Raw genomic sequence first — 26,996 nt, 5'->3', positions numbered from 1 at the left:
CTGGCACAACACACCAAGGTGGCATTTTTTAATCTGAGTGAATATGAAAACTATTTCAGAGCTTCTTTGGGGGGAATATTATCAGTGAAAAAAATATTTATTTCACTTTCTATTCCTCACACAGACATGTTGCGAGGGTTACTTGAGGGAAGACTCGGAGCGGGGTTGTCCTTTTTGAAGCTTGACAGTCAGGATGAGAGTATGTGGTTTTTATATATGGTAAAGAGCTGTGTGAAGATTCTATAATATTTGTCATTTTTTTGTTCCATGTAAAAATAAGACCACACAGGCTTGGAACGACATGAGGGTGAGTAATGATGAAAATGTCTTTTTTTTTTTGTTATCTTGTTATCTTAGGGTAATTTTTGACCTGGCACGGGTAAAGAATACGCTATAAATACTGCAGTTTTCTGTACCGGAACCAAACGTTTGCTATACTTTGTCAAGACAATCAAAGCTAACAAAATAAAAAAGAAAATTGATTTTTGTTTATAATTGTTAAAGAGAAATAACAATTTAAAACAAATTGTTCCTTCCATTGTCTTTAAGGGTCAATTTTGACCCGTATAAGAAAGACCAGTTGTGACCTTTCACCTTAAGACTTTTTGGATGTTATACAAGTTTACATAGTTTTTCGTGCATCTATGAAGTAAATTTGACCTTAAAAATATTTACATTTTCCCAGATTTAGCCCCTAGCCCCATGCTGTTATCTAGCTCCCCCAACCTGCTCCACTGGATACTGCATCTATCCCACAAGTTGCATTCTTTTCTCTCAATCAGGGTTTCTGCACACATACACATATCCACACACACAGAGAGAGGGTTCTTTTTTTTTTTTCAGTTTTGAACACTTAATATGTTAGTAAATAAGTTTACTAAACAATAAGAGTACAATTAGGCTAAAAGATCTATTGCATAACATTTTCTCCAAAAACATTAGATGGCAGAAATAACTATTGCCGCACCTTACTAAACCCTGTAACACTGCAAGAAATTGTTTGACGTTAGTGGGAAGAAATGGATTTATTGCAATGGACGTGCAAAGTGTACTAAAATTGCAGCTCTAAAATGTACACTGTTGATTTTCTACAACCAGAATAAATAAGAAATTGTTGTAATATAGTTTATATATTATAAAATGCCAAAAGTGACTGAAATCAGTGTAAATTAAGACATCCCTGGCCAATGTTTACCAAGTTTGTAAAAAAATAAAAAATACAATAAAATAATTTTACTCCATTAAAGGAATATTCCGGGTTCAGTACAAGTCAAGCTCAATCGACAGCATTTGTGGCATAATGTTAATTTGCACAAAAATTTATTTTGACTTGTTCCTCCTTTTCAAAAAAAAAAAAAAGAAGCAAAACTCGAGGTTACAGAGGCACTTACAATTGAAGTGAATGTGGACAGTTTCTGGAGGGTTTAAACACAGAAATGTGAAGCTCATAATATTATAAAAGCACTTACATTAATTATTCTGTTAAAACTTGTTTATTATTTGAGCTGTAAAGTTGTTTAAATTGTAATTTCTATAGTCATTTTGGGGCAACAAAGTTGTAAAATTGGCTATAACTTTACACATAAAAGGTTCGTAAGTGATTTTATCACACTAAAATCCTGTTTACATGCATATTGTTTACATCTTGTGGCTGTACTTTTGAAACAGTGAGTATTTTAACTTTCAAAAATTGGCACCCATTCACTTCCATTGTAATTGAAAGGAGAAAGGAGGAACGAGTCGAAATAAATTTTTGTGGTGATCAACATTATTCCACAAATGCTGTCGATTGAGCTTAACTTGTATTGAACCCTGAATATTTTTTTTAAGTGACGTACACAGATCAAGAATTTGTGCATTTTTAATGGTTTTCAATATGGGTCAAAAATGACCAAATGGACAAAAGGAGGGTGCAGTTTCTTAAGACAATAGGAGGGTTAAGTTTGTGCAGTTGGGGTACAAAGAAGGAGGCCAAGCACTTATTTTTTCTTTCACATTTTTTAATTAAACAAAACCATAATTTAGATCACATCACTTTATTGCACACAGATACATACCCACATTGTAAACATCTTTTAAAGAAACATATTTGTTTAAAAATGTCAAAATGTCAAAAACTAGATTTCTAGAAGGAAATACAAGTGCAAGAAAAGAATAGCTTCAAAATGTTTTTTTGCATAAACACTCATAAAAATTATTTCAAGATTTACGTATTTCAATTTCATAACAAAATTCCATCAAACTGAATTGAGTAGTCTTTAATAAAATGAAATAATAAAAAAACTAAATATTTTAAGTTTTATCAATTTAATTTAGTTAAACATTACACAATTCAATCTGATGGAATTTTATTATGAAATTGAAATAATAAATCTTAAAATATTGTTTTCAGTGAAAGCTGCATCAGAACTGCTTTGACGCTGTCATAACTGAGGGTCTCAAACAGCTCCCTATAGCTCCTATAGCTTCGTCAACACGAATTTGGGCACTGACAAGGGTGTTCATCCACTGAAAATTGGGACACTTATGACTCAATCACCTGCGACATGATTAAGAGGTTGAACATTAAAACACAAATGGTATTAATCAACAACATCGGTGTATAAATAACACCATTATGCGTTTTCATCGTAGATATTAAAACGTACAGTGTTATTATGAAAGATAAATTACATAAATAAAACAATAAAGGAGTGTATTTTTAACCTTCTTCTAACAACTCTAACATTTAAAAGATTGTTTCCCTTTCATGAACATTATGGATGAAAGATATTACAAACAGCATCTCTTTTAAAGTGTTCTTTCAACTTCAGAAGACATGACGAGGTTTCTGCTACGGGAACTTAGTAAGCAATGATGCTCCCTGTTTTTACTGTGTATTTTTAGGGAACAAATGTTTCAGCGCACTGGAAAGATTTTGCAATTGAGACAGCCCTAGAAATGGCCTGACTACTGAACTAGGGAGCTGACTGAGATTCACCCACAGTGTGACCCTTGTTTTCTGTCACAGTGCACAAGAATCAACACACCATTTTTGCAGTGTATAAAGGTGCTATAGATTGTTAAATACAGTTAAACAGATGCATGATATCAAATTTTGATCAAAATTAAGTAACATTTTCTATCATTTTATCTAAGTCAAATGGATATTTTCAAGCTCTAATGTTACATTTCTACAAAAAAAAAAAAAAAAAAAAAGCACAGCTAATGCTGAAATCATCTACAAAACAAAATCTGAATAGAATCTACAGGTTTTTGTTGAGTGGTTATGGCTAAAGTAATTGCAAAAGATTCATAGTAAGGGTTAGAAGACAACATTTTGAGCTCGCAAGCAAAGTATTGTTTGTAAGTTACAAAATCAGACGTGATCTCCTATACAGAAGTCTGTTCTAACACATTTAGACCATCTAACAAAGTATTTAGCAGGGCTTTCTACTTTTATATATCCAGATTGATTGCTGATTTCTGTAGGTCCCTGGATGGTATCAAAGGTTTTCCCATCCATTTTAGCTTGTTGAGGGTTTCATGGCATCATAGGTAGCTACGGAAACATCAATCACATCACTTAAAGGGATATTTCCTGACATATTTCCTGAGAGAAACAAGGAAATCTCTGACTCTACAAGAAAACAATGTAAAGCCGGACAGGATTTAATCCATCAAGGAGGCAGGTGGTTGAAGGGGAGAGGTTGAAAAGTAAGAGGGATTCAAGTAGTCAGCCAAAAAGGAAAATAATTTCATAGGCGGAGGAAGTAATTACAATTTAATTACACTTTTAATTTCACGCACTTTAAATATTGCAGACATTACTTTTGAGTCGTACCTCAGTTTGTAAAACCAAACAAACATAATGTCGACAGAAATGCACTTAACAATGGAAATCTATGGGGCAACTGATGTATGTTTGCCTAGACTTTCATTATACTGTAAATGCATAAGTCTCTTACATGATGCTGGCTTGTGCTGTATCAATTGAAGCAGCAAACTGTGGAGCTCTTTCACATCGGCCTTCAGCTCACTCAGGTCTTGACTGTGCTTCTGCTGGTCTTTCTCAAGTCTGTGAAGAGTCTTGAGATGTTCTGCTTTCTCTGGAGGTGTGACGCTTCTACCTCTGTAAGAAACAAGCGTTAGGTAGTCTTTCTTGGGAATATCACATGGCACAATACAGATTATAGGTAAAATGGAATATTTGAAAGTATGTAACAATCTAAGAGTAGTTTTAAGACATTTATCAATCAACCTAGTGGCTTCTTGTATGGCGTAGGCTGACTGAGGCAAGTTTGTCTCTTTTTGGATGTTCAGATATTCATCTAAAGTATCCTGCAAAACATACAGAGTTTCAGTTATTTAAATCTAAGAAATACTACAGTTCAAGTAGAGACTTAAAGGGACAGTTCACCCATTTACTCACCCTCAGATGTGTATGACTTTCTTCTGCAGAACACAAACAAAGATTTTTAGAAGAATATCTCAGCTCTGTTGGTCCTCACAATGCAAGTGAATGGTGACCAGAACTTTGAAAGCCCAAAAAGCAGTATAAAGGTAATCCACAAGACTCCAGTGGTTAAATCCATATCTTCTGAAGTTGCTAGTTGGTGCTGGACAAAGGTGGAGATTGATAGTAAAAGAATATAGTAAAGAATATTTATTTGTTTCTCACCCACACCTATCATATCACTTCAGAAGATATGGATTTAACCACTGGAGTCTTGTGGATTAATTTTATGCCTCCTTTATGTCATTTTTTAACCTTCTGATTTCTGGTCACCATTCACTTACATCTATATTGACCTACAGAGCTGAGATATTCTTCCAAAAATCTTTGTTTGTGTTCGGCAGAAGAAAGAAAGTCATACACATCTGGAATGGCACGAGGGTGAGTAAATGATGAGAGAACTATCACTTTAACAATTGAGAGATGAGATTGCTAAATATAGACCAAATATCATATAAAGGTTCAGGTTACCCAAAGATGAAATTGTTTTTTATCACTAACTCCCCCTCATGTTGTTCCAACCCATAACATTTTCTATCTAAAGATGTAATGAAAACAAAAGTATGTATAAAAAAGAGGTAGGTAAATAGAAAAGTTACTTTCTCATAACTTAAATTCTCTAAATTATGTTTATTTCAGATGTGTTGTATCAGGTTTGATGTCACTGAGAGCAAACATCACATGGCCGATCACATCACGACAAGTTGGAAAAATGAAATTCAAGAGATACGGCAGAAGGGAAGATTATCAGTTAACCGCGACTTACATTTCTAATTCTCTTCTCATACAAAGCTATTGTTTTACTTTGAAAGACTTGGAATGTAGCGCATGCCTCGTATGGACTACTTTGTAATATTTTTTGGGGAGTTTGGCGACTGCCATCCACTTTCATGTTATGTAAAAGAGCAGCTCAGACATTTTTCCTAACATCTCATTTTGTGTTTCAAAGACGACAGAAAATAATACAGGGTTGGAATGACATGGGGCTGAGTGAATGAGGATAAAATGTTCATTTTTAAGTGAACTATTCTTTTAACGCAAACACCTTGATCTGTTCCGTGAGCTTCTTCATCTCAGCATGCTTATCTGGGTCAATGGTGACATCGTCATCATAGAACTCTCCAAGAGGTGCACAACGGCAGTGGATGTACTCGTTGTCATAGCAACGTCTCAGAAAAGGCATGGACTCCTCTATCTGCAGAATGATAGCTGCTTGTTGCATCACTGCATTGGCCAATGCATTATCATACACCCTACAAACACAAGTGTTTAACATGGCATAGTTAAAGTAATACTTCACCCAAAAATCAACATGGGATTATTTACTACCTGTCATGTTGTCTAAACTCATGTGCCGCTATTGTTAGCTTCTGTGTAACACAAAAGGAGAATTTTTGAAGAAAAATCTCTTTCATACAATGCTCCAAAAAGGGCAAAAAGTAAAATATCGTTAAAGTAGTCCATTTAACTTGTACGCTATATTCTAAGTCTTCTAAAGATATATGATAACTTTGTGTGAGAAACAGAAAGAAAATTAAATTGTTATTCACTAATAATCTGACGAGTTGACGTGTCAGTCCAGGATTGAAGCCATTTACATCAAAACTCCATTGGGTATATTTGACATGTTTTAAAACGTAACGCAACATGCCGGTTCAGATATGTGTAATGGAGAATTAGATTTGAGAGTTGCAGCGGAGGGGAATATTTTCAGTTAATGAAGTTCTAAATTTCAGTCTGTTCCTCGCACAAAGATTTAGAAGACTCTGAATATAGCGCACAAGTTGTATGTCCTACTTTTATGGTTCTTTAATCATATATTTGGTTTTATACTGTTGCCAGCATATGGGTTTAGAACGACATGAGGGTGAGTAAAATATTACAGAAATGTTGTTACAAAGAGCGAAGGAAGTTGGTACATTTATCTCTTTGATTAATACCTTTGGAAGGTGTCAGAAAGCAGAGCAATCAGCAGATTGACACAGAGGATGGCAGACAGGGCCAGGAAAGTTCCGCAGAGCAGGTATGCCATCACTGCATCCACATCCAACATGGCATCAAACTCATACTCATCCACCAGGGTGATACGGTACAGGCTGTAGAGCAGCTGAGGAACAGTCTTCATACTTGGGACCTCAGCTAAGCCTGAGAGCAGTAAATTAATAGTTAAAGGGTTAGTTCACCCAAAATGAAAATTCTCTTCTCATTTACTCAACCTCATGCCATCACAGATGTGTATGACTTTATTTCTTCAGCAGAACACAAATGAAGATTTTTAGAAGAATATTTCAGCTCTGTAGGTCCATACAATGCAAGTGAAAGGTGATCAGACCTTTGTAGCTCCAAAAATTGCATAAAGGCAGCATAAAAGTAATCCAAATGACTCAATCAATATTTAAGTCTTTTTTCCCTTCTAAATCTCCACTTTCACTTTCACATCTGAATGTCACATGTGGTGCTTGTTTAGTTTCACTTTCACATCTGAAAGTGAAAGTTAAAGTGGAGATTTAGAAGGAAAAAAAGACATAAATATTGTTCTGTTTCTCACCCACACCTATCATACCGCTTCTGAAGATATTGATTTAACCACTGGAGTCTTATGGATTACTTTTATGTTTCCTTCATGTGGTTTTTGGAACTACAAAAGGTCTGATCACCATTCACTTGCATTGTATGGACCTACTGAGAGGAGATATTCTTCTAGAAATCATCGCTTGTGTTCTGCTGAAGAAAGAAAGTAATACACATCTGGGATGGCAAGAGTGTGAGTAAATGATGAGAGAATTTCCATTTTTAGGTGAAGTATCCCTTTAATGTCTCATGCATTAAGTCTCCGTTATACAAATATAAAAGTCTTTGTGCAGCATGTACCTCCAAATATGATCCAGAAAGCACAGGCATATGGAATGTAGATCTCTATATACAGGAAGAGGAAACGCAGCACATCTCCGGCAATCTTCCCCAGCATGACAATGAATGGACCCATAGCCCTAGAGTATAACATCTATATCAGTGATTTGACTACAAAAATGTGCAGAAATCTTTCCTTTATTGGTACAACAGCTTGTCATGGTGGAAGTACTCTCAAAGGCAAAGTCGCATTGCATACACACTATTTGAGCTGACATTTTTCGCTTTAAGTCAAAGCTAGAATGTTGTGATTCACCTTGGAACTTTTTGGTTGGAAAAATAAATGATATCCCAGCACATGTATACATACTGAGCACATGTTGCACAAACCCCCTTCCTTATTTTTCTATGGTTATCATAACACTGACCATATATTACCATGGTTACCTAGCCACAGAGAAGAGGCCACCAGTGGCGTCAGTGAAACCTGAGATATCTGGGCCACTGACCAGGTGGTACATTTGGCTGCAGGCAATCTGGCTAGAGTGTCATCCTTACAGTCAAGGTGTTGACATTATACATGACGTCATTGGTTTGCAGCATATGTGGTATATATATCTATGGTAAATGCTATTTACGAGGTGACCCTATAGAGGTTAGGAAGTCTACATTACCTAAATGCTCTGACATGCTTCATCAGCCTTAACCACAGGAAAATGATGGACACTGCAAAGAGGCGAAGACTGTTCTCTCTAAGTGAGTTAGACACCAGGAATATATCGGCCACGTGGACACCCAGAACTGCCATTAGTAGAAAATACACAAGCCAGTCAAATATATTCCTGCAACAGACATATCAACATGCATTGTCATACAGTCAATTCATTATTCATATACTATACATATTCACATTCTTTCACTTTATACCCAGGTCATTATGAGTACATTACCAGGAGTCTTGAAAGTAGGTTCCTTTTAAGGTTCGAATGGACTCAATTTGTGCTTCTAAGTACTTGCGTTCCTGTATTAAGCCAAAACATATTAATTATGATTTTTGTCCTTACAGATGTATGTTTTTACTATTATGTTAACACTGAATTTACATCACAGTGAGCTTTCAATTAAAGTTCTATGGCTAGCATCTGTCAATTAGCACAGAAAACCATTTTTAATCATCCCCCAGTTTATTAAAAAATAAAAAATAAAAAATAAATAAATCTTATTTGTCCTTGAAGGGATAGTTCACCCCAAAAATAAAAATAATTTTCTCACCCTCATGCCATCCCAGATGTGAATGACTTTCTTTCTTCTACAGAACACAAATGAAGACTTTTAGGAAAATATCACAGCTCTGTAGGTCCATACAATGCAAGTCAACAGGGTCCAAAACTTTGAAGCTCCAAAAAGCACATAAAGGCAACATAAAAGTAATACATAAGACTCCAGTGGTTCAATCTATATCTTTAGAAGAGATATGATAAGTGCAGGTGAGAAACAGATCAATATTTAAGTAGATTTTTGCTATAAATTCTCCTCCCTGCCCAGAAGGTGGCAATATGCACAAGAATGCGAATCACCAAAAATAAAAGAAGAAGAACCCTTAGGAGAGAAGAGTGCTTAGGAGGACTGTTTGAAAGTGGAAATTTATAGTAAAAAAAAGGACTTAAATATTGATCTGTTTCTCACCCACACCTATCATATCACTTCTGAAGTACTTTTATACTGCATTTATGTGCTTTTTGGAGCTTCAAAGTTTTGGCCACCATTCACTTGCATTGTATGGACCTACAGAGCTGAGATTTTCTTCTAAAAATGATTGTTTGTGTTCAGCAGAAGAAAGTAAGTCATACACATCTGGAATGGCATGAGGATGAGTACATGATGAGCGAATTTTCATTTTTGGGTGACTTATTCTTTTAATAAACCAACAATGCCTCATGACCATACATAGTATAAGAGGGTATAGAAAATGGAATGGAATATAAGTCTATGGGGCAAAGCATTCTGGAAAGTTTAAAAGCAGAAATGTGCATCTTGTATTTTTGTAAAAAAAAAAAAAAAAAAAAAAAAAAACCTTATTTTTATTCTTCCATACAAAAATGTGTGTTATTTGAGCTGTAAAGTTGTTTAAAACATCCTTTTACCAATAGGACTACTTTTCTAGGCGGATGAACTTCTTGTTATGCGCGACTAATGTAATTCCTGCAGGCGGAGTTTGCATGTAAACAGTCACTTTCTGCTACAAACAAGATCAGTATGTGAATTTTTGATTGTTTTTTTTTTTTAATCATTTTTATCATCTAGTCTCATGTTATCCCATACAAGGTTCAAGTCTTGTGGCTGTCCTTTCAAAATTGGAATGCCCAATTCCCACTACTTAGTAGGTCCCCGTGGTGGCACGGTTACTCACCTCATTCCGGGTGGCGGAGGACAAGTCTCAGTTGCCTCCGCTTCTGAGACCGCCAATCCGCGCATCTTATCACGTGTCTCGTTGTGCATGACACCACGGAGACTCACAGCATGTGGAGGCTCATGCTACTCCCGCGATCCACACACATGCCGCATTGAGATCGAAAACCACTAATTGCCACCACGAGGAGGTTACCCCATGTGACTCTACCCTCCCTAGCAACCGGGCCAATCTGGTTAGTTAGGAGACCTGGTACACCCTGAAATCAAACTCACGACTCCAGGGGTGGTAGTCAGCGTCTTTACTCGCTGAGCTAACCAGCCCCCACCCCCATAGACTTCCATTATTAAGTGCACTGCTAGAAAGGGACATGGAGCAAACTCTATGTTGGGCCTCATGTATTCAGATAGAAGACAAAGGCAGGCCTAACAGTCATAAAAACATTCCTCAAGCCCCCTCCTTCTAAGTCATAAATTTCACTGATAAAAATCGCACCAAAATCAAAGGGAGTCCAAAACAGACTACAAATCCATGAAGCCTTGCTCACTAAAGGATCGAGTGCTCAACTCCTATAGGATGAGGCACACAACAGAACATCCCTCAAACATGACATCATCAGGACTTCAAATAATTCTGAAATGCTTCCAGAGTTGCTTCCAGCGACTTAGTTCACCGAATACGGACGTAGCTTTTTGCTGCTCTCCAGTGCAGCCTCGTGGCATAAGGAAGTAATGTTCGACTTGAAACTGTAGCCATACAATCTCCATCTCGCTGGACGAGTTGAGATTACTCTGTGTTCAACCGAACACTCTAACAGATCCGAAGGAGACCGCTGAGCAATTCGCATCTTCATCCGTTGGCCTACAGAAGTGAAGAGATTAAAGATTTCACTTCCATCTTCAATCAAGTCGACATTTCTGAGTTCTCCGCCAGCCCGCCGAGAATCAACAGCCGTACCGCCCGCCGACACCGCGAGGAAACGGCCCCCCGTCATCACCTGAGCCTCAAGGAACCGGGTCAAAGTTAAAGGACGGAGGAAAACACATTCTACCTGTGTCCTCATGCGATTCAAGTAAGAGGTTACGTCTGGGCAGAGATAGAATATTATAGTGTGCTATTCTTGTGTTTCAAGGTTTTTGCTTGTACAGTTTACGGACCGCCATGTCCGCTCATTATTAATACTCAGGGTATTAATTATCACAAATTTGATTTGCTGTATTGTGGTCCAACCAAATTGGACTGTTGTGCATTTTCGCCATCGCGGGTGAGACAGCAACTGAGTTCATCCATTAAAGAGTCAAATAACGCAGGACTTTTACGAGCACGTCTCTGAGTGATGAACACAGCTGCTTTATCTCCAGCTATCGTGAAATCAGCTTTCGGGCTGTCACTTAATCATCTCTCTCTCTCTCTCTCTCATTAACCACACTGACACACACACACACACACTGTCACACACACACCTTATGTGTTATAGGATTATTTTATTTCCATATCTAATCATATCACTGTTTAGTTTGTAGTTGTAAATCGGAAGTTTATTGACTGCATTGTATTAATTATTAATTGATATTACTGCATAAATAAACTTTGTTTATATTACAAAGAGAAGTGTTTTGGTTTGTTTTGCATACGCCTGTATTATGCTGACGGGATGTCAGTGCTCGGATTCAAACCTTCATTCATTGTTTTTTTTCCCGAAAATCGATATTCTTCGGATGTCGATTTTCCTAAGAAAACAATCTAATATTGAGACTGTTTTAATATTCGGTTATTAGTCCCTGATTCCAGGGTGGTGCCCCGTCAATGTTAATCCTTATTAATATTCTATTGATTTTTGATAATTGATAATTATCTTTGATTGAATTTGAATGATCAATAAGCTAGTGTTAATTTTAATTAATGTTTCATCGACGTTAACAATTAACGATTATCTTTGATAACTGTTGATTTAAAGGATTAAAAAAAGCTAACATTGATTCTCATCAATGTTCTATTGATTTTAATAATTAATAATTATCTTTGATAATTATAAATTATTGCTAATAACCAAACTTGCTCCTAAATGTAGCACACTACATTTACTGGAGTCCCATATGAGGTTTTAATGAGTTAGATCCAATTAATTAATTTAAATATTGATTAATAACTACAGAAATAATTATTAATTATTTCTGATAGTAACACTGATCTAAACAACCAGTAAAGCCCTACAGCTACATACATGAATTACATTGGTAATGCTTAACCATCTGCCTATAAAAGCAGTGCCACTGCTAAAAGGATGATTTAGACAACTTTACAGTGCAAATAACACATTTATGTACAGAAGAATTAATTTAAGCATTTTAACAATATTGTATGCAGTACTTTTCTACCTTCAACCTTATTGCAATGCCTTGCCCCATAGACTTCCGTTCTAAGTGCTTTAAATTGTAAATGCGATTTTTGTTTGTTTTAAAAAAAAAATTAGGGACGAGTCAAAATTATGTTCTGTGGTCTGCAGCATTCCACAGATGCTGTCCTTGAAGCTTAACTTGTGCCAACCTGCAACATTCTTTTAAATGTAACAAAGACTTATATACTGCATGAGAAAACACATTTTGCACATTCCAACAAGACCTGACCGAGTTTATAAATGGGCTCAGTGTGTTACCTCGGGCCACATGGGGTGAGAGCAGCTCAAGTCATCGTTGAGTTTCTGTACAGTCCAGCGCTGCCAGAGCTTGAGTTTCCTGCCTGATCGCAAAATCTCCATCACTTCCCTGTACACGTCGGTCACAGTCAGCACCAATGCCAAAACTAACAACAACACACGCCACCAGTCCTACACACAGAAGTCATTATGAGAAAACTCATCAATACAGCCGTCTTTCCAGAGATCATGCATCCGTTTGCATTGTGTGTTCTCAGAAATATAAGGATATACCACCCATTGCAATATTAGGGTAGCAGCAGTTGTTTATTTTGGCATACCCATTGGTGGACGAAGTAATCTGTACTTAAGTCAAATGTATAGGTACAACTTTACAATAAGGTTCCATTTGTAAACATTAGCTAACAACGTTAGTTAACATGAACTAACAATGAACAATTCTTTTACAGCATCTTTTACAGTTGTATATGTTAACATTAGTTAATGCACTATGAGTTAACATGAATTAACAATGAGCAATTGTATTATTATTTAACTAACATTTACTAGGATTCATAAACACTGTACTAAATATGTTGTTCATTATGAGTTCATGATATCTAATGCAATAACTAATGTTAACGAATGGAACCTTATCGTAAAGTGTTGCCAATATGAAATATCTAATGAAATATTACTCTAGTAAACATAGAAGTACTCTTTTTAAATGTTTACCTGAAAGTAGACTACAAAACTAGAAAAGTACTCACTTTTGAATACACAAAAAACAAACAATACTAGAGGCCTATTGATTTTGGGCAAACTTTTCCTTTAAAAATGCAGATTATAAAAACTTTGTCTCCATCATTGGTTTTACCTGAGGAAGAACATATCGATCGCCCTCCTCTGTCACAGACACAGATATGGCTACTGTTGTCCAGGAGACGATAAAAAGGAAGTTGAGAAGCAAGAGTATCCAGGCACCCGTTCTGTAGCGGTGGAATGCATATAATTCTGATGTTAAACTCTGTTGCCGTTTCTCCTTATATCAGCGTTAGACTTTGATAGCAGTTTACCTGCCGTATAAGTTCCACTTGACAGTGATGAGTTTCTGAACCACAGGATGCATGATGAGGTCCAGTTTACCCTGGTTCACAATAAACTCCAGCTGTTGATAGAGACAATTCTTACAATCCAATGCAGCACCATTTGTAATGCATGTGGAAAACAAAGGTTTTAACATAACAAAAAAGTGCCATGTTATACCATGTTTTTTGGACATACTGCCATTATAATACAATTATTATTATTATTAGTAGTAGTAGTAGTAGTATTATGTACCATTGTAGTACCAACCAAATTATTCTTTTAAGTACCATGGAGCACTATATACCAGTCAAAAGTTTGGACACATATACTCATACTTCCATTTTAAAAGGTGGAAAATTTTAATCAATAAGTCAAAACTAAAAAAATAACACAAATGGAAGTATAGGAATTATGCAGTGACCAATAAAATTTAGCTTCTTTAAAGTCACCACTCTTGATTCCAGCTCTGCACACTCTAATTATTCTCTCAACCAACTTCATTAAGTACCACCTGGGATGCTTTTAAACAGTATTGAAGGAGCTCTATGTTGGACACTTGTTGGTTGTGTTTCATTCACTATCCAGTCCAACTCATTTATAAAAAATAAATAAATAAATAAATAGTCTAATTAAAATGCTATGTTTGTGAAGAAACGCACAGTAAGCCACATTTTAATCTACTATTATCAAGCATTTAAGCAAAAGCCTTAAAGGGATATTTCACCAAAAAATGAAAATTCTCTAATCATTTACACACCCTCATGCCATCCCAGATGACTTTCTTTCTTCTGCAGAACACAAATGAAGATTTTTAGAAGAATATCTCAGCTCTGTAGGTCCATACAATGCAAGTAAATGGTGGCCATATCTATGGAGCTCCACAAAGCACATAAAAGCAGCATAAAAGTAATCCATAAGACACTAGCGGTTAAATCAATGTCTTCTGAAGCAATATAATAGATGTGGGTGAGAAACAGATAAATATTTAAGTATTTTTAACTATAAATTCTCCTCCCTACCCAGTAGGTGGCGATATGCATGAAGATTGCGAATCGCAAGAAAAAAAAGAAGAAGAATGTGGGGGGCCTGGGTAGCTCAGCGAGTGTTGACGCTGACTACCACCCCTGGAGTCACGAGTTCGAATCCAGGGTGTGCTGAGTGACTCCAGCCAGGTTTCCTAAGCAACCAAATTAGCCCGGTTGCTAGGGAGGGTACAGTCACATGGGATAACCTCCTCGTGGTCACGGTTAGTGGTTCTTGCTCTCAGTGGGGAGCGTGGTAAGTTGTGCGTGGATCACGGAGAGTCGCATGAGCCTCCACATGCGCCGTCTCCGCGGTGTCATGCACAATGAGCCCACGTGAGATGCGCGGATTGACAGTCTCAGAAGCTGAGGCAACTGAGACTTGTCCTCCGCCACCCGGATTGAGGTGAGTAACCGCGCCACCACGAGGACCTACTAAGTGGTGGGAATTGGGCATTCTAAATTGGGAGAAAAGGGGATAAAAAAAGAAAAGAAAAAAGAAGAAGAATGTGAAAGTGTATATTTATAGTAAAAAGATATAGATCTGTTTCTTACCCACACCTATCATATAGCTTCTGAAGACATAGATTTAACCACTGGAGTCATATGGATTACTTTCATGCTGCCTTTATGTGCTTTTTGAGCTTTAAAGTTTTAAACCCTATTGACTAGCATTGTATGGACCTACAGAGCTGTGATAAACTTCTAAAGAAGAGAGAAAGTCATACACATCTGCGATAGCCTGAGGGTAAGTAAATGATGAGAGAATTTTTCATTTTTGGGTGAACTATTCCTAAGATAAAATGGATTTAAGATCATAAATGAGAAACATATGAGAAACATACATTTTGTCAAGTGTGTGCAAACATTTGATTGGTAGTGTAAAAACAACATGAATATGGTAATCATTTATTACCCTGGTATTTCATGACAGCATTATCACTATAACATGATACCACTTGAAGTATGTTTTTGTAAGGGACTTTTATAAGGGAACTATTAGATATGTACCGCTGATGATGGATCAGAACCTTTGGGATTTTTCTTGTCAGCAGGCTCTGGCTCCATGAGATGAAGGTAGTAAAACTGCTGCCGGGCCATGCGGTCTTTCACATGGAACTGATTCATTGCCAGTTCAGCCTGTCGAGACCAAAATCATGATTATTGCAAAGTACAATGTGTACTTTTTATCAAAGTTATCAATGTATGTAATAGTTTGTCTTCTAAAGGTTTCTAGACATTTAATACTCACCACCGGGGTCATTTTGGCAATCATGGCAGTGATGCAGAGCTGTCCATCAGAGTCCTGTACCCCAGCATCTGCTCCAAACCCCAGTAACAAACGTGCTGCCTCACTCCGATCTGTATATAAAACACACACACAACAAATCCCCAAGGATATTATAGATTTTAAGAGGGGCATAGCAGTCATTTTAAAAGTGGGGGGGACACAGCTGTCAGCAGGTGGCTCGCACAGACACAACACTTACAGAGCAGTATTAATATATGACAGTATATTTTAATATATAAGTATGATATTAATATATACATATTATTTACTTTTAATATTTGTAGTATGTTAAAGATACAAGTATTGCAAAATAATTGCAAAATTTCGCAAAATTAGCTGCAAAAATAAAGGGCATCTTGTGGGGCACTTGCTTCTGTTTCACACATGACAATAAAAGACTGAGCACAAGCCGGTCCTTTAATAAATTATTTAATAAATTAGAATAATGACAATCGTGTACGTGCAATTTATTTTTTCATTGTGGGATTTAAATGTATCCAAGTGGCTGGAGTGTTTTGACTATGTTCACCAAAGTTTGTTCAGATCCATTTAATGATTCAGTGACCATTTCTAGTGATGCCAGAAGGTGGCGACAAATGAGTGTCTTGTGTGAAATGAGTTAGTCACTGAATCAACGATCAAAAGAAAATTTTAATCCTTTAATCCTGATATAAACTCCACTTACAATGTGCGCTTTAAAGAAGGATTGTCCTTTGTTTTTTTCTGCAGTGCATTTCACGTAATGCTGCCAATCAAGAACAATATGCCAAAATGTGTTCCTCATCTCTAGATTATTCATTTAGATCAACATTAATGCCAATAAAGCAACTTTGTAGAAATGAACAGAGTTGATTAGACTGTCTGACTGATGGCATATTACGTAAGGGTTGTTTCGGCTCATGAAACTCACCTGTGATTGGCTGGATGGCCACAGAATCAGCCCAAAGTATCAAAATGCAAAGAATAATGTATACACATCCACCATTTGGACTCGGTATGGGTTTAGCTTGGAAAAGTGCGGGAGACAAAAATCACCTTTTTAAAGAGTGCAGGGGACGTGTTTTCATTTTAGGGCTGCTAATGTAAATGCTTTAACTGAGTTCAGTCATGAAACTCACATGGCGCAAGCATTTGAACATTTAATCTGTTAAACCAATCAGCTCACATTGTGCAGCTGATTTGTCCGTTGACATGTAATCTGTTAGCCAATCAACTTGCGTACTCTCTCTTTGTCTATAATTTAAATAGCTCTCCTCCTCCCCAACACCACTGTCTACATCTGCTTCATGGGGGATTGTATGTATGTCTAATTGACCAGCAGCAGCAACATGTTTATCATGCTCAAAACAGTATGTTTGTGTACGTTCTAGCAGTAGCAAGTCCGTGTACTAAGTTTTCAGTAATGATAATTACACTGCCTTGAATACACACATCAATAGCAACAGTCATCAGATTTGTCAACTGTTGGTTGGAGGATGTGTACAGATATGTTCTGACTTCATAGATTTCTATAAGATAAAAAAAAAAAAAAAAACTTACCAAAGTTAGCTGCCAGCTGTAGAGGAGTCCTCTCTTTATAGTCTCGTACAGTCATGTCCGCCTCGTTCTGCAGTAACATTCGAACTGCCCCAATTGAATCATTCTTAGCTGCAAAGTGCAGTGGAGTCTGCTTGTCTTTGTGTGTGCGAGCTTCAATGTCAGCTGCCGTTACAATGAGGTATAACAAATAAAACAGCGTTAAGATGATATAAATGACTACAGATAATAATTCTGACTCATCACTCAGTTTGTAAAAAACAGCAAAAACATGTTAATAGTGACATAAAATGGAAGTGTATGGGGCAAGGCATTCCAGAGGGAATTTCAAGCAGAAATGTTTATTTCTGTGAATTAGTCCCGCCCCTAATTTACGCCATTGGTTAAGTCCGTGCTGTTGTGTTGGGCTGTACGGTCCACTCAAATAAAAATTTTTAGCGCCACTGAGACACAAATTTTATACAGTTTTTGAGAAAATCAACCTTCGAATGACACCTATAGTTGTCTGCATATTAAGCTGTGATATTTTAACACTGCAAAAGTTTCACACTTCAGCTTTAACTTAAGGATGTGAAAAACACACCTCCTCTTTCTAACAGGAACTGCACCATGTCCTCATAATCCAGGGCTGCGGCTACATGAAGGGGTGTGACTCCAAAAGCATCTGCCTTCTGATAATCTGCTCCTCTCTCCAAGAAAAACCTCATCACGTCCACATTCCATGCCCGAGATATCTACCAATCAGCACAAATGTTTGCAAATGATGTGACTTACAGGCAAGCTGCCAATCTTAATATCTGAATACAAGCAATGAAGTCCTGACAATGTTTATACTTGAATGCACCAGTGACAATTTATTGAATATACTGTATGCCTTATATAAGGAGTCAAGCATTAACCTCGTGCAGGGCTGTTTGCCCATATTTATCTGCTGAGTTGGGGTCGGCTCCACGCGTGAGGACATCATTCAGAAAATGCAGGTCCACCTGTAGCACAACCACAATCACCAATACATGACATTATGTCTGCCAAAATTCACCAAGTTGAATCCACATCTAAAAGGAACTATGACAATGGTATTTTGGCCAGCGCATGTTCACGGTTACTTCATCATCGTTGGTTTTAGTGTTCTTGTGAGGACACAAGTTCTGTTCTTGTCCGAAACAGAAAACTCTGAACACACTAGGCTGAAAACCCAAACAGAAACCTGAAAATGATTATTTTAAATTAGACATGGTTTGGAATAATTAAATTATACATGTTATGATCAGGGAATCACCAAAACCACTTTTTCTATAAATTCACATTTAATTATAAAATAGAGTAGAGAGAAAAGAATGACATAAAACAATGTGTCGCCTATTAAGAAAACTTTTATTGTTAACTACTCTACTGGATAATGCTGCATCAAACTTTACAGTAATTCCAGTGAAAATCCTCAGTGACCATGAAGCCAGTTCTACTGGCAATTTTATTTATTAATTTATAAATTTTTCACATTGTATGTGGACAGGAATGGATTCTTTAGTGGATCTAATTTGTGTTCACTTTAGTTGTGATAGGATATCACATTACTAAGTCAATTTAAATATTATTGTAATTTGAAAATAATGATGATAATAATAATAATAATAATAATACAGTTATATTATGCAATTAAAATTTAAAGTGTCATTTCTAAACTTTAAAACCCACTTTTATTTTGGCCGAACACTCCAGTAAGAACTTTGAGTGCATCACAAGCCGAGCGTGCTATGTGTGTGTGCCAACAACAGAGCAGCGCTCATTCACTGAAGCGCGTTGCGCATGCAGACTGTATATTTACTTATTAAATGCATCCATTGCGATTCACAAAATTACTGTATGGCTTCAAGAGACTTTGAATATTTTGCACAGGTCATATGGACTACTTTAATGGTGCCTTTATGCTTCTTTAGTGTCATACTGTAGCATATTTGCAGAGTGATCACTTCACTTCTGGGGATGTGGACTTTAATGATCAACATGATCAATGCTTTTTCTCCATGATGTGAGTGTTTCTGTTACCAGATTTATAAGTAAAGGTTTTTGTTCTTTTTTCCTCTTTCGTCCGAAAACCAAAATTAGCTTTTTATGCCATTTTCGGCGACCGCAATTTTGCTGCATCCCTAGTTGGTTTTATATGTTACCTCATCTGTGTCTTTATTGCTGGTAGCCAGGACTCGAAAGTGATCCAACAGCCTTTTATTGAGCTTGTTTTTATTGTTCGGTCCATCTACTGCATCTTCATGTGAGGCCAGACCCTTGTATTTGTTGCCTATAGATTCATCTAAAAAGAAACAGCAATTTAGACTGATATTACACTAACTAAAAGTAGCATGATGTTTCCATGGCTTTTTAAACACGGTATCATGATAATACGATGACATTTTGGGCATGTACTATGGTAATACCTTGTTGTCACAAAAGATACATGATATTTATTTTTTTAAATTTTGTTTTTATGTACCATGGTATTACCTTGCTTTTTTGGACATGTACCATGATAATACTTTTTTCTTTCCAATCTACCATGGTATTACCTTGTTGTTTGGTATTGGTACTATGGTATTACCTTGTTTTTTGGACATTTACTATGGTTTTATGTTGTTTTTTCTTTTGTATGTTTTTTTTGTTTTTTTGTTTTTTTGGATGTACCATGGTAATACAATGTTTTTTGGACATGTACCATGGTACAATATTACCATGTTTTTTTTAAAGACACGGTCCATGGTATTACCATGGTTTTTGGACGTACTATCATAATACCATGTCTTTTTTGGACATGTACCATCATATTATTACGGCTTTTTGATCATGGTATCATGATAATACCATGACATTTTAAACAGGTTCCATGTTTTTTTTGTTTTTGTTTTTTTTAATGTAACATTGTAATACCATGTTTTTTTTTTTTGTTTTTTTTGTTTTTTTAATGTAACATTGTAATACCATGTTTTTTTTTTTTTTTACATGTATCATGGTAATAGATTGTTTTTGGACATGCACCATAGTATTACCATGTTGTTTTATACATGGTCCATGGAATTACCATGTTTTTGGACAAGCACATGGTAATAACATGTTTTTGGACATATATCATGGTATTGCCTTGTCTTTTTGGGTTTGTTTCATTGTATTACCTTGTTCTTTTGGGCACGGTACCACACACTGCTTTTTAAACATGGTATTACCTTGGTACCACTTCAGCACCACTGATGGTAATCAAAGGTAAATATTACACTTTAAAAGTTATGATTATCACAACCTACTTCAAAATCACATTTTACAAATCAGGGAAAAAGGTTAGAAATACAGGACATTTGTGGCTGTGTATATCAGTGGCACAAATACCTGTGGGTTTCTTTCTCACACACTTGCGGGTGGCATGTTTCCAGCGCCCTCTTGCGTAGGCTGCAAGGTGAGCAACCGACCTCCCTGCATCTGTAACTGATGTCACAGAAACTGGAGAAGCAATGACTGGCTGCACTGACTAGTCAAATACACACAGAAGTACAAACATTATCAGATGACAAAATAGTTTAGCTAGAGTCAGTAGTTAAGTAGTTACTATTGTTAAAGGTATCGAGGTGCTTCTCAATGTGTTGCAGGTCTCAGGTTGCAGACAGCGAGTGGGGCGTGGGGGGTGGGTTTAGGATACCAAAATAAATAGGCTGACCAAATTTTAAAAGGGAGTAGACAGCACTTTCCCTATCTTTTGTTGCTGATGTCAAAGGCAGTATGTCTAATCAAACTCTACATTATTTTGCAGAAGCTAGCCTTATTAGACCAATGCCAACCTGGACATGTTGCGTAACATGTTCAGATCCTCGAAAACCATGAACAAAAACACAGGAAGTGTATAAGACTAAGAGTTATTTAAATGCAGGTTTATTTGCAACAAGGATAAACATAGTTTGTGCCTTCCACAATGGGATTTGTGCAGGGAACTATTGTCTTAAATTTGGTACTGTCTTGGGTTGCCGCTTAATGTCCAATATCTTGCTGACTTTTGCCATTGGAACTGTGGAGAATGGAGAGCACTCTGTCTTCACTAAACTCTCTCTCAACTGTTTGTAACTTTCGACTTCGAGTCTTTGTCCATATTGGTCTCTCGTCTAGGTGAAGCTGTTTCCCACAACAGTATGACCCAGACTAAATTAAACAGGGGTTCACTTGAAACTACGAAACCCATGGTTTGTCTCCAGCACAATGAGTGTAAATTATTGGATGCAGAGAGCATGAAACCATCGAAATTCAATTTTGTACAATAAACAATCCTGAAGCAAAACCAGTTGAGAAGCACTGCTTTAGAGGATAAATGATATGGCAAAAAATGAAACAAAGATTGGGGGTTGGGTTGATTTCTCACCTGACTGGAGACTCCATCAGTCAGTTCAAACTCAAGGTTATTCCTGTCAGGTCCAACTCGCCTAATGCTCTTCATTCTCCTACTGTATAATACTGAGAGCACCTGACTATATCTCCTCTACCTTTTAAAGATGCGAGGAGAGGCAATTTACAGCCAAATAAATAAACTTAACCCTTAAGTTATTAACCTTAAGCCTAATATATCACAACGTTTAAAATAAGCAGCTTCCCTTCAGTATATCTTGAATATTTAGAGGAGAGATCTTCACTGATGTTCGTGAGGTCTTAAATAACTGGCTGTGTTTGTTGTCAGATAATTTGTTCTTTAGTTACCCATCCTGTGAGTCTACAAGCACATGTGTGTTACACATCAGCTTACAGCACTCAGTTACACCCTCCCTGTAATAAACCATGATGAGCTAACATTTGTCTCATAATGTTTAACTGGACATTGCAAGGTAACCCCTAACACAAGCACAAGCTAATGTTTAGGATATGTTTATGGCAGCTTATCAGACATTACATGTTCTGAGACTACAGATAATGACCATCGAAGGCCATCTAATCACCATATAAACCAAAGAACACACAGACAGGCTTGTGCATGCACATTGCCCTACAAAATTAGACACTTATAAGCAAAAGTGAGTGACACTGATGTGCAGACAGTGAAAGACTGAAGTGGCAAATGCTTGACATGCCAGGAAATAGATGACATCTTCATTCATAGATATCAAATTAGATCAATAATAGAATAGTACTGTCTGGTAAAGGAACGTTTGTGAAGATAAACTTTGGATGTTGGTTTGACAAAGCCTTGTCTGAAAGTTTACAATAGTGTTAGACAGACAGACAGACAGACATAGAGATAAGAGAGACAGACAGATAGATAAATAACCAGATAGACAGGCAGACAGACATATAAATATAGAGACAGGCAGACAGACAGATATATAGATAGACAGACAGAAAGATAAATAGAGAGACAGACAGACAGACATATCGATAGACAGAAAGACAGACAGATAAATAGAGAGAGACAGACAGATAGAGATAAAAAGATAGATAGATAGACAGACAGACAGACAGACAGACAGACAGACAGACAGGCAGGCAGGCAGGCAGGCATGCAGGCAGACAGCTAAAAAGAGAAACAGAGAGATAGACAGACAGACAGACAGATACATATACAGACAGACAGGTAAATGGAAAGACAGACAAACAGACAGAGATAAAAAAAGAGACACAGACAGACAGACAAATAGAGAGACAGACAGACAAATGAAAGATAGACAGACAGACAGACAGACAGATGAAAGATAGATAGACAGGCAGACAGACAAACATAGACAGACAGAAAATAAATAGAGAGACAGACAGACAGATATATAGATAGACAGACAGATAAATAAAGATACAGACAGACAGATAGAGAGACAGACATACAGATAGAGACAGACAGACAGACAGATAAATAGAGAGACAGACAGACATACAGATAGATATAAATAGATAGATAGATAGATAGATAGACAGACAGATAAATAGACAGACAGACAGACATACAGATAGAGATAGATAGATAGATAGATAGATAGACAGATAAATAGACAGACAGACAGACAGACGGATCGATAGACAGATAGATGAATAGAGAGAAAGACAGACATACAGATAGAGATAGATAGATAGATAGACAGACAGACAGACAGTCAGACAGACAGACAGACAGATAAATAGAGACAGACAGACAGACAGATGGACAGACAGATAGATACTGTAGATGTTGGAATTCAATAGCTTACGGATGGAAAACATGACTCACAGGATTCATTGAAACATTTTAATAAGATTGTAATACACATGATAACAATCAAAATATGTGTGGTTACCACGGATACATATGAATGTCAGCAGCATGATATGTACCTCAGAACAGTGCTAATGACTTGCTAATGATTTGATAGTGTTCTGCAAGTGTTCCATTTGTTGCTATACAAACAAACACTGGTCTTCATTCCCTGAATTTCAGCTCATGTATCTCGCTCATCCAAACCAGTGGTTGCTCATACATTCCCTGTTCCACTCCACACGACACAGCCAGCACCATTCAAACTTACACTGTGAACGCGAACACACCATGTGCATACAGCCGCCTGAGGAGATGATAAAAAGAGGGGATCATTATCAAACTGTCAGAAGATATGGACACATTTATGATATTCTTTTCAAGGTTAAAGATTAAAAAACAATGTACAAAGAATCCAACCACTGCCAAAAAAGTTTGTAGGATAAACAATCGAATGCTCAGATTGAAACTGACATGTGTGGGAGACAGTGAAGCCCTGGCAAATTACAGAAAGGTATCTCTGTGTATGCTCACTGTGTATGCTGCCAGCAATTAAAAATAAATATATATATATATATAAAATGTGAAATAGTATGCATTGCGTAACAATTAAAACAGTAGTATGCTTCATGAGTGCATTACATACACGTTTAATTCAGCAAGTGGTGGCCAGTTATCATCTTGAAAATGAATATCAAACTCAAACTCAAAAATGCCTTAACTCTTAGTAATCCAAACAAATAATGAGTCATGAATGTTAAAAGTGTAGTTCACCTAAAATTAATAATTCTGTCATCATTACTAACTTTTCAGTCTTTCGAAACCTGTATGACTTTCTTCCTTCCATGAAACACAAAATGAATTTACAGCAGCTTGTCCAAGCTGAATGGAACTGTGAAACTGTTATGAAACTAAATAGTGACCACGGTTGTCAAGAGAGATTTTCAAGAAAAGATTTTCATTGAATAATGACTTGAATTGCAGTCCTTTCCTCTTTTATGATAATTTTACCTTTTAGTCATTTTTGCTACTTTCATTGAATGAAAAAGTGCAGCTCAGACATTCTGCTAAATATCTTCTTTTGTACTTCACAAAAAAAAGAAAGGGTCATATGGGTTTGAAACATTTGTCATCATTTGTCAGTGAACTATTCCTTTAAAAATAGTCTCTGATATTACTTTTGGATTCATTTATCCCACTGGAAATGGAAGGTCAAGTTAGAGGTGCACTAAGTAAGATTTTAGTTGGCTCTTATTTGTCCCATCGGTCCCAGTAGTACTTGTGGTTGTGGACTCTAGACTGACACCCATCGTCCTTGATACTGGAAGTTTGTTTACCAAGTGCTGCCACTTTACACTGAATATATTTGTTCATCTTCTGTTTTGTTACTTATAGTCTGTTTTTATCCATCTCATAATACACACATCCCTATAATGGACATTCTTGTATTCAATCCAAATTAAGTTGATGCACACTGGACTGTGACTGTGCAGCTGCGGCTTGTGAGCTCTCTACCCCTACTGGACACCGCCTTGTGCTCATGCTTGGCGTTCGATGTTGCACTGCTTATCCGTGAGAGCTGCAGTGAGTAGCGGTTTGTTTCATGACCATAGCAGGGACCTCTTGTTTGGGCATTTTATCTTTCCTATTGCACTCATTCTGTTCAGACTGTCTGGTGGATCACATTCCTTTTAATCAATATCATACCATCACTCTGGACTATACTGTTGACTTGTGCTCCGTTGTTGTCTGAAGTAAGTATATTGTGTTTGTTGTCATATTGTTTGGTCTGCTTGTTTTGTTTACATGCACTTTTGTGTTTGAGCATTAGCTGAAAGTTGATATTATTTGTCTGTATGTTATTATTAATGTCATTATTAGTGGTAGTAACTCTGTCAACTGCATGGCACAGGTTGTCATGTGCTGTCAACATGGCAGCACCCATGAGGAGGCGACCCGCTCCATGTAAAATTAAACAGCTTTTATTAGGTTTCTGATATGACTGTCTTCATCTATTGTGAGTGTGCATCATTTTCAACATATTTAAAAAATATATATATTCATGTCTTTATGCGTAAAACTTTTTTAATTAGCAAAAACGTAGTGCACCTTTAAGTGCACTGCGCTTGTTGGATGTGGCATATAGTATTCTACGCAGTTTGCTCTCTTGTATACATAAATCAGCAAATTATGCCTAGTATGCATACTGAAAAATTGAAGAAATAGTACGAGTAGTATGATGAATGTGCATTATTTCAAACACAGCCACTGAGAAACTACAGACAGGTAAAGAGAAATGTCTCACCATTCTTTTCCACAGGAACTTGGCATTTGGGGCAGGGGTGAGTGGTCTGGGCTATAGTGTCCTTTGAGGCCTGATCCCATCGGGCACGGAGGGCTGCTTCCTCATCTACAATATAACTCTGAAACACACACACACGTGTTTGTTTTTATATCATGGTGAGGACTTTTCATTGACTTCTATTGCTTTTATACTTAATGATATTTTCAATCCCTTAAACCTACCCTTTAACCGTACACAAGCCTTTCTGCGTTTTTAGATTTTCATGAAATCATTACATAAATGAAATTACCATGACATCACATAGCAGGCAACTGTGCTTCCAGGTTCTTCAGAGCAGCAGCTTTTAAAGGTGGATATGAGCTTTAATAATATTTTAAGCATAGTATAATCTAACAATGTTTGTTAAAAGTTATTATTAAGGTACTGTATATCTATGGTTTCTAGTGAAGAAACATACAGTATGTAGCTTCCTTTTGTACTATCGACAAAACCAGTTTTAACTTGCATAGGAACAAGATTTTGATTGATGTATGCTGTCTCTGATATTCACATCCTCATTTGTTTAACACTTCTAAAGTCTAAGAAATGTAGCATATAAAAATGAAAACTAAACACGCAATTTGCTTCTTTACTGTGTAGATTATTGTTCTACATACAGTAAAATGTGACTTATTTGATATTCAAACTTAATAACAGCCAATTTTTAACAAATCAAATAACTTACGGCATTCAAAATAAATATAAAGACATATTTTATTAGTATTACATTCATAAGTCACAAACAGCCAGTACGTGCTGCAGTGATGAAGACGGGGCCTGGTACAGGACAAATTTTCATATTATGAAAATAGTAGATTATAGATATTCATACAAGATCACTGTTAGGTCATTTTTGGCCTCATATACTGTATGTTGTAGAGGTTGCAATTTGGAAATGAAAAACAGCCGTTTGCAGTCATAGTCTGTGCGATTCCTTTCTTGACAAGGCAGATGCAGTAACAATGACAGTGATCAGTAAAATATAATTAGTTGGTGAATTAAGACAAAAGTTTGCTCTGATTCACAGATTTTGATGAATCTGTTCAGAAATGGGGTGTTTTAACCTATAAACAGCACTTTTTGGGG

At 36.7% G+C, this 26,996-nt stretch overlaps 2 protein-coding genes across 2 annotated transcripts in view; both read right to left on the bottom strand.

Moving 5' to 3' along the window:
- Positions 1-1,994: 1,994 nt before the first annotated feature.
- Positions 1,995-21,729, bottom strand: LOC127413697 (transient receptor potential channel pyrexia-like). The gene is made up of 18 exons (XM_051651042.1): positions 20,701-21,729; positions 19,497-19,636; positions 18,228-18,314; positions 17,912-18,062; positions 17,332-17,493; positions 15,754-15,863; positions 15,513-15,641; positions 13,467-13,558; positions 13,268-13,379; positions 12,412-12,582; positions 8,296-8,366; positions 8,020-8,187; positions 7,367-7,485; positions 6,436-6,640; positions 5,541-5,748; positions 4,241-4,320; positions 3,948-4,111; positions 1,995-3,541 (listed from the first exon to the last, which is right to left on the bottom strand). Exons 4-18 carry the CDS (start codon positions 18,033-18,035, stop codon positions 3,507-3,509), a joined length of 1,950 nt encoding a protein of 649 aa, XP_051507002.1. The 5' UTR covers positions 18,036-18,062; positions 18,228-18,314; positions 19,497-19,636; positions 20,701-21,729; the 3' UTR covers positions 1,995-3,506.
- A 1,817-nt stretch (positions 21,730-23,546) lies between these two features.
- Positions 23,547-26,996, bottom strand: part of LOC127413705 (E3 ubiquitin-protein ligase parkin-like) — a 202,523-nt gene continuing 199,073 nt past the window's right edge. Inside the window, exons 11-12 of the mRNA XM_051651059.1 lie at positions 25,872-25,989; positions 23,547-23,873 (exon numbers count right to left, since the gene is read on the bottom strand). Of these exons, the coding sequence (XP_051507019.1) occupies positions 23,764-23,873; positions 25,872-25,989 (228 nt within the window). The 3' untranslated portion in view covers positions 23,547-23,763. The remainder of the gene's footprint in view (positions 23,874-25,871; positions 25,990-26,996) is intronic.

The sequence above is a fragment of the Myxocyprinus asiaticus genome, chromosome 23, assembly GCF_019703515.2.
Source record: "Myxocyprinus asiaticus isolate MX2 ecotype Aquarium Trade chromosome 23, UBuf_Myxa_2, whole genome shotgun sequence".
In the NCBI taxonomy this organism is placed as follows: domain Eukaryota; kingdom Metazoa; phylum Chordata; class Actinopteri; order Cypriniformes; family Catostomidae; genus Myxocyprinus; species Myxocyprinus asiaticus.
This window is presented reverse-complemented; position numbering and strand designations above follow the sequence as displayed.

What these genes read in the sequence shown, in the direction of transcription:
- LOC127413697 (XM_051651042.1), bottom strand. Translation starts at nt 18,035, where the DNA reads ATGAGGTTTTTCTTGGAGAGAGGAGCAGATTATCAGAAGGCAGATGCT. An exon ending in GTTCCTGTTAGAAAGAGGAG is followed by an intron (nt 17,494 to 17,911) that starts GTGTGTTTTTCA and finishes TTGTAACGGCAG; the next exon opens with CTGACATTGAAGCTCGCACA. An exon ending in CTCACCCCATGTGGCCCGAG is followed by an intron (nt 8,367 to 12,411) that starts GTAACACACTGA and finishes GGCTTAATACAG; the next exon opens with GAACGCAAGTACTTAGAAGC.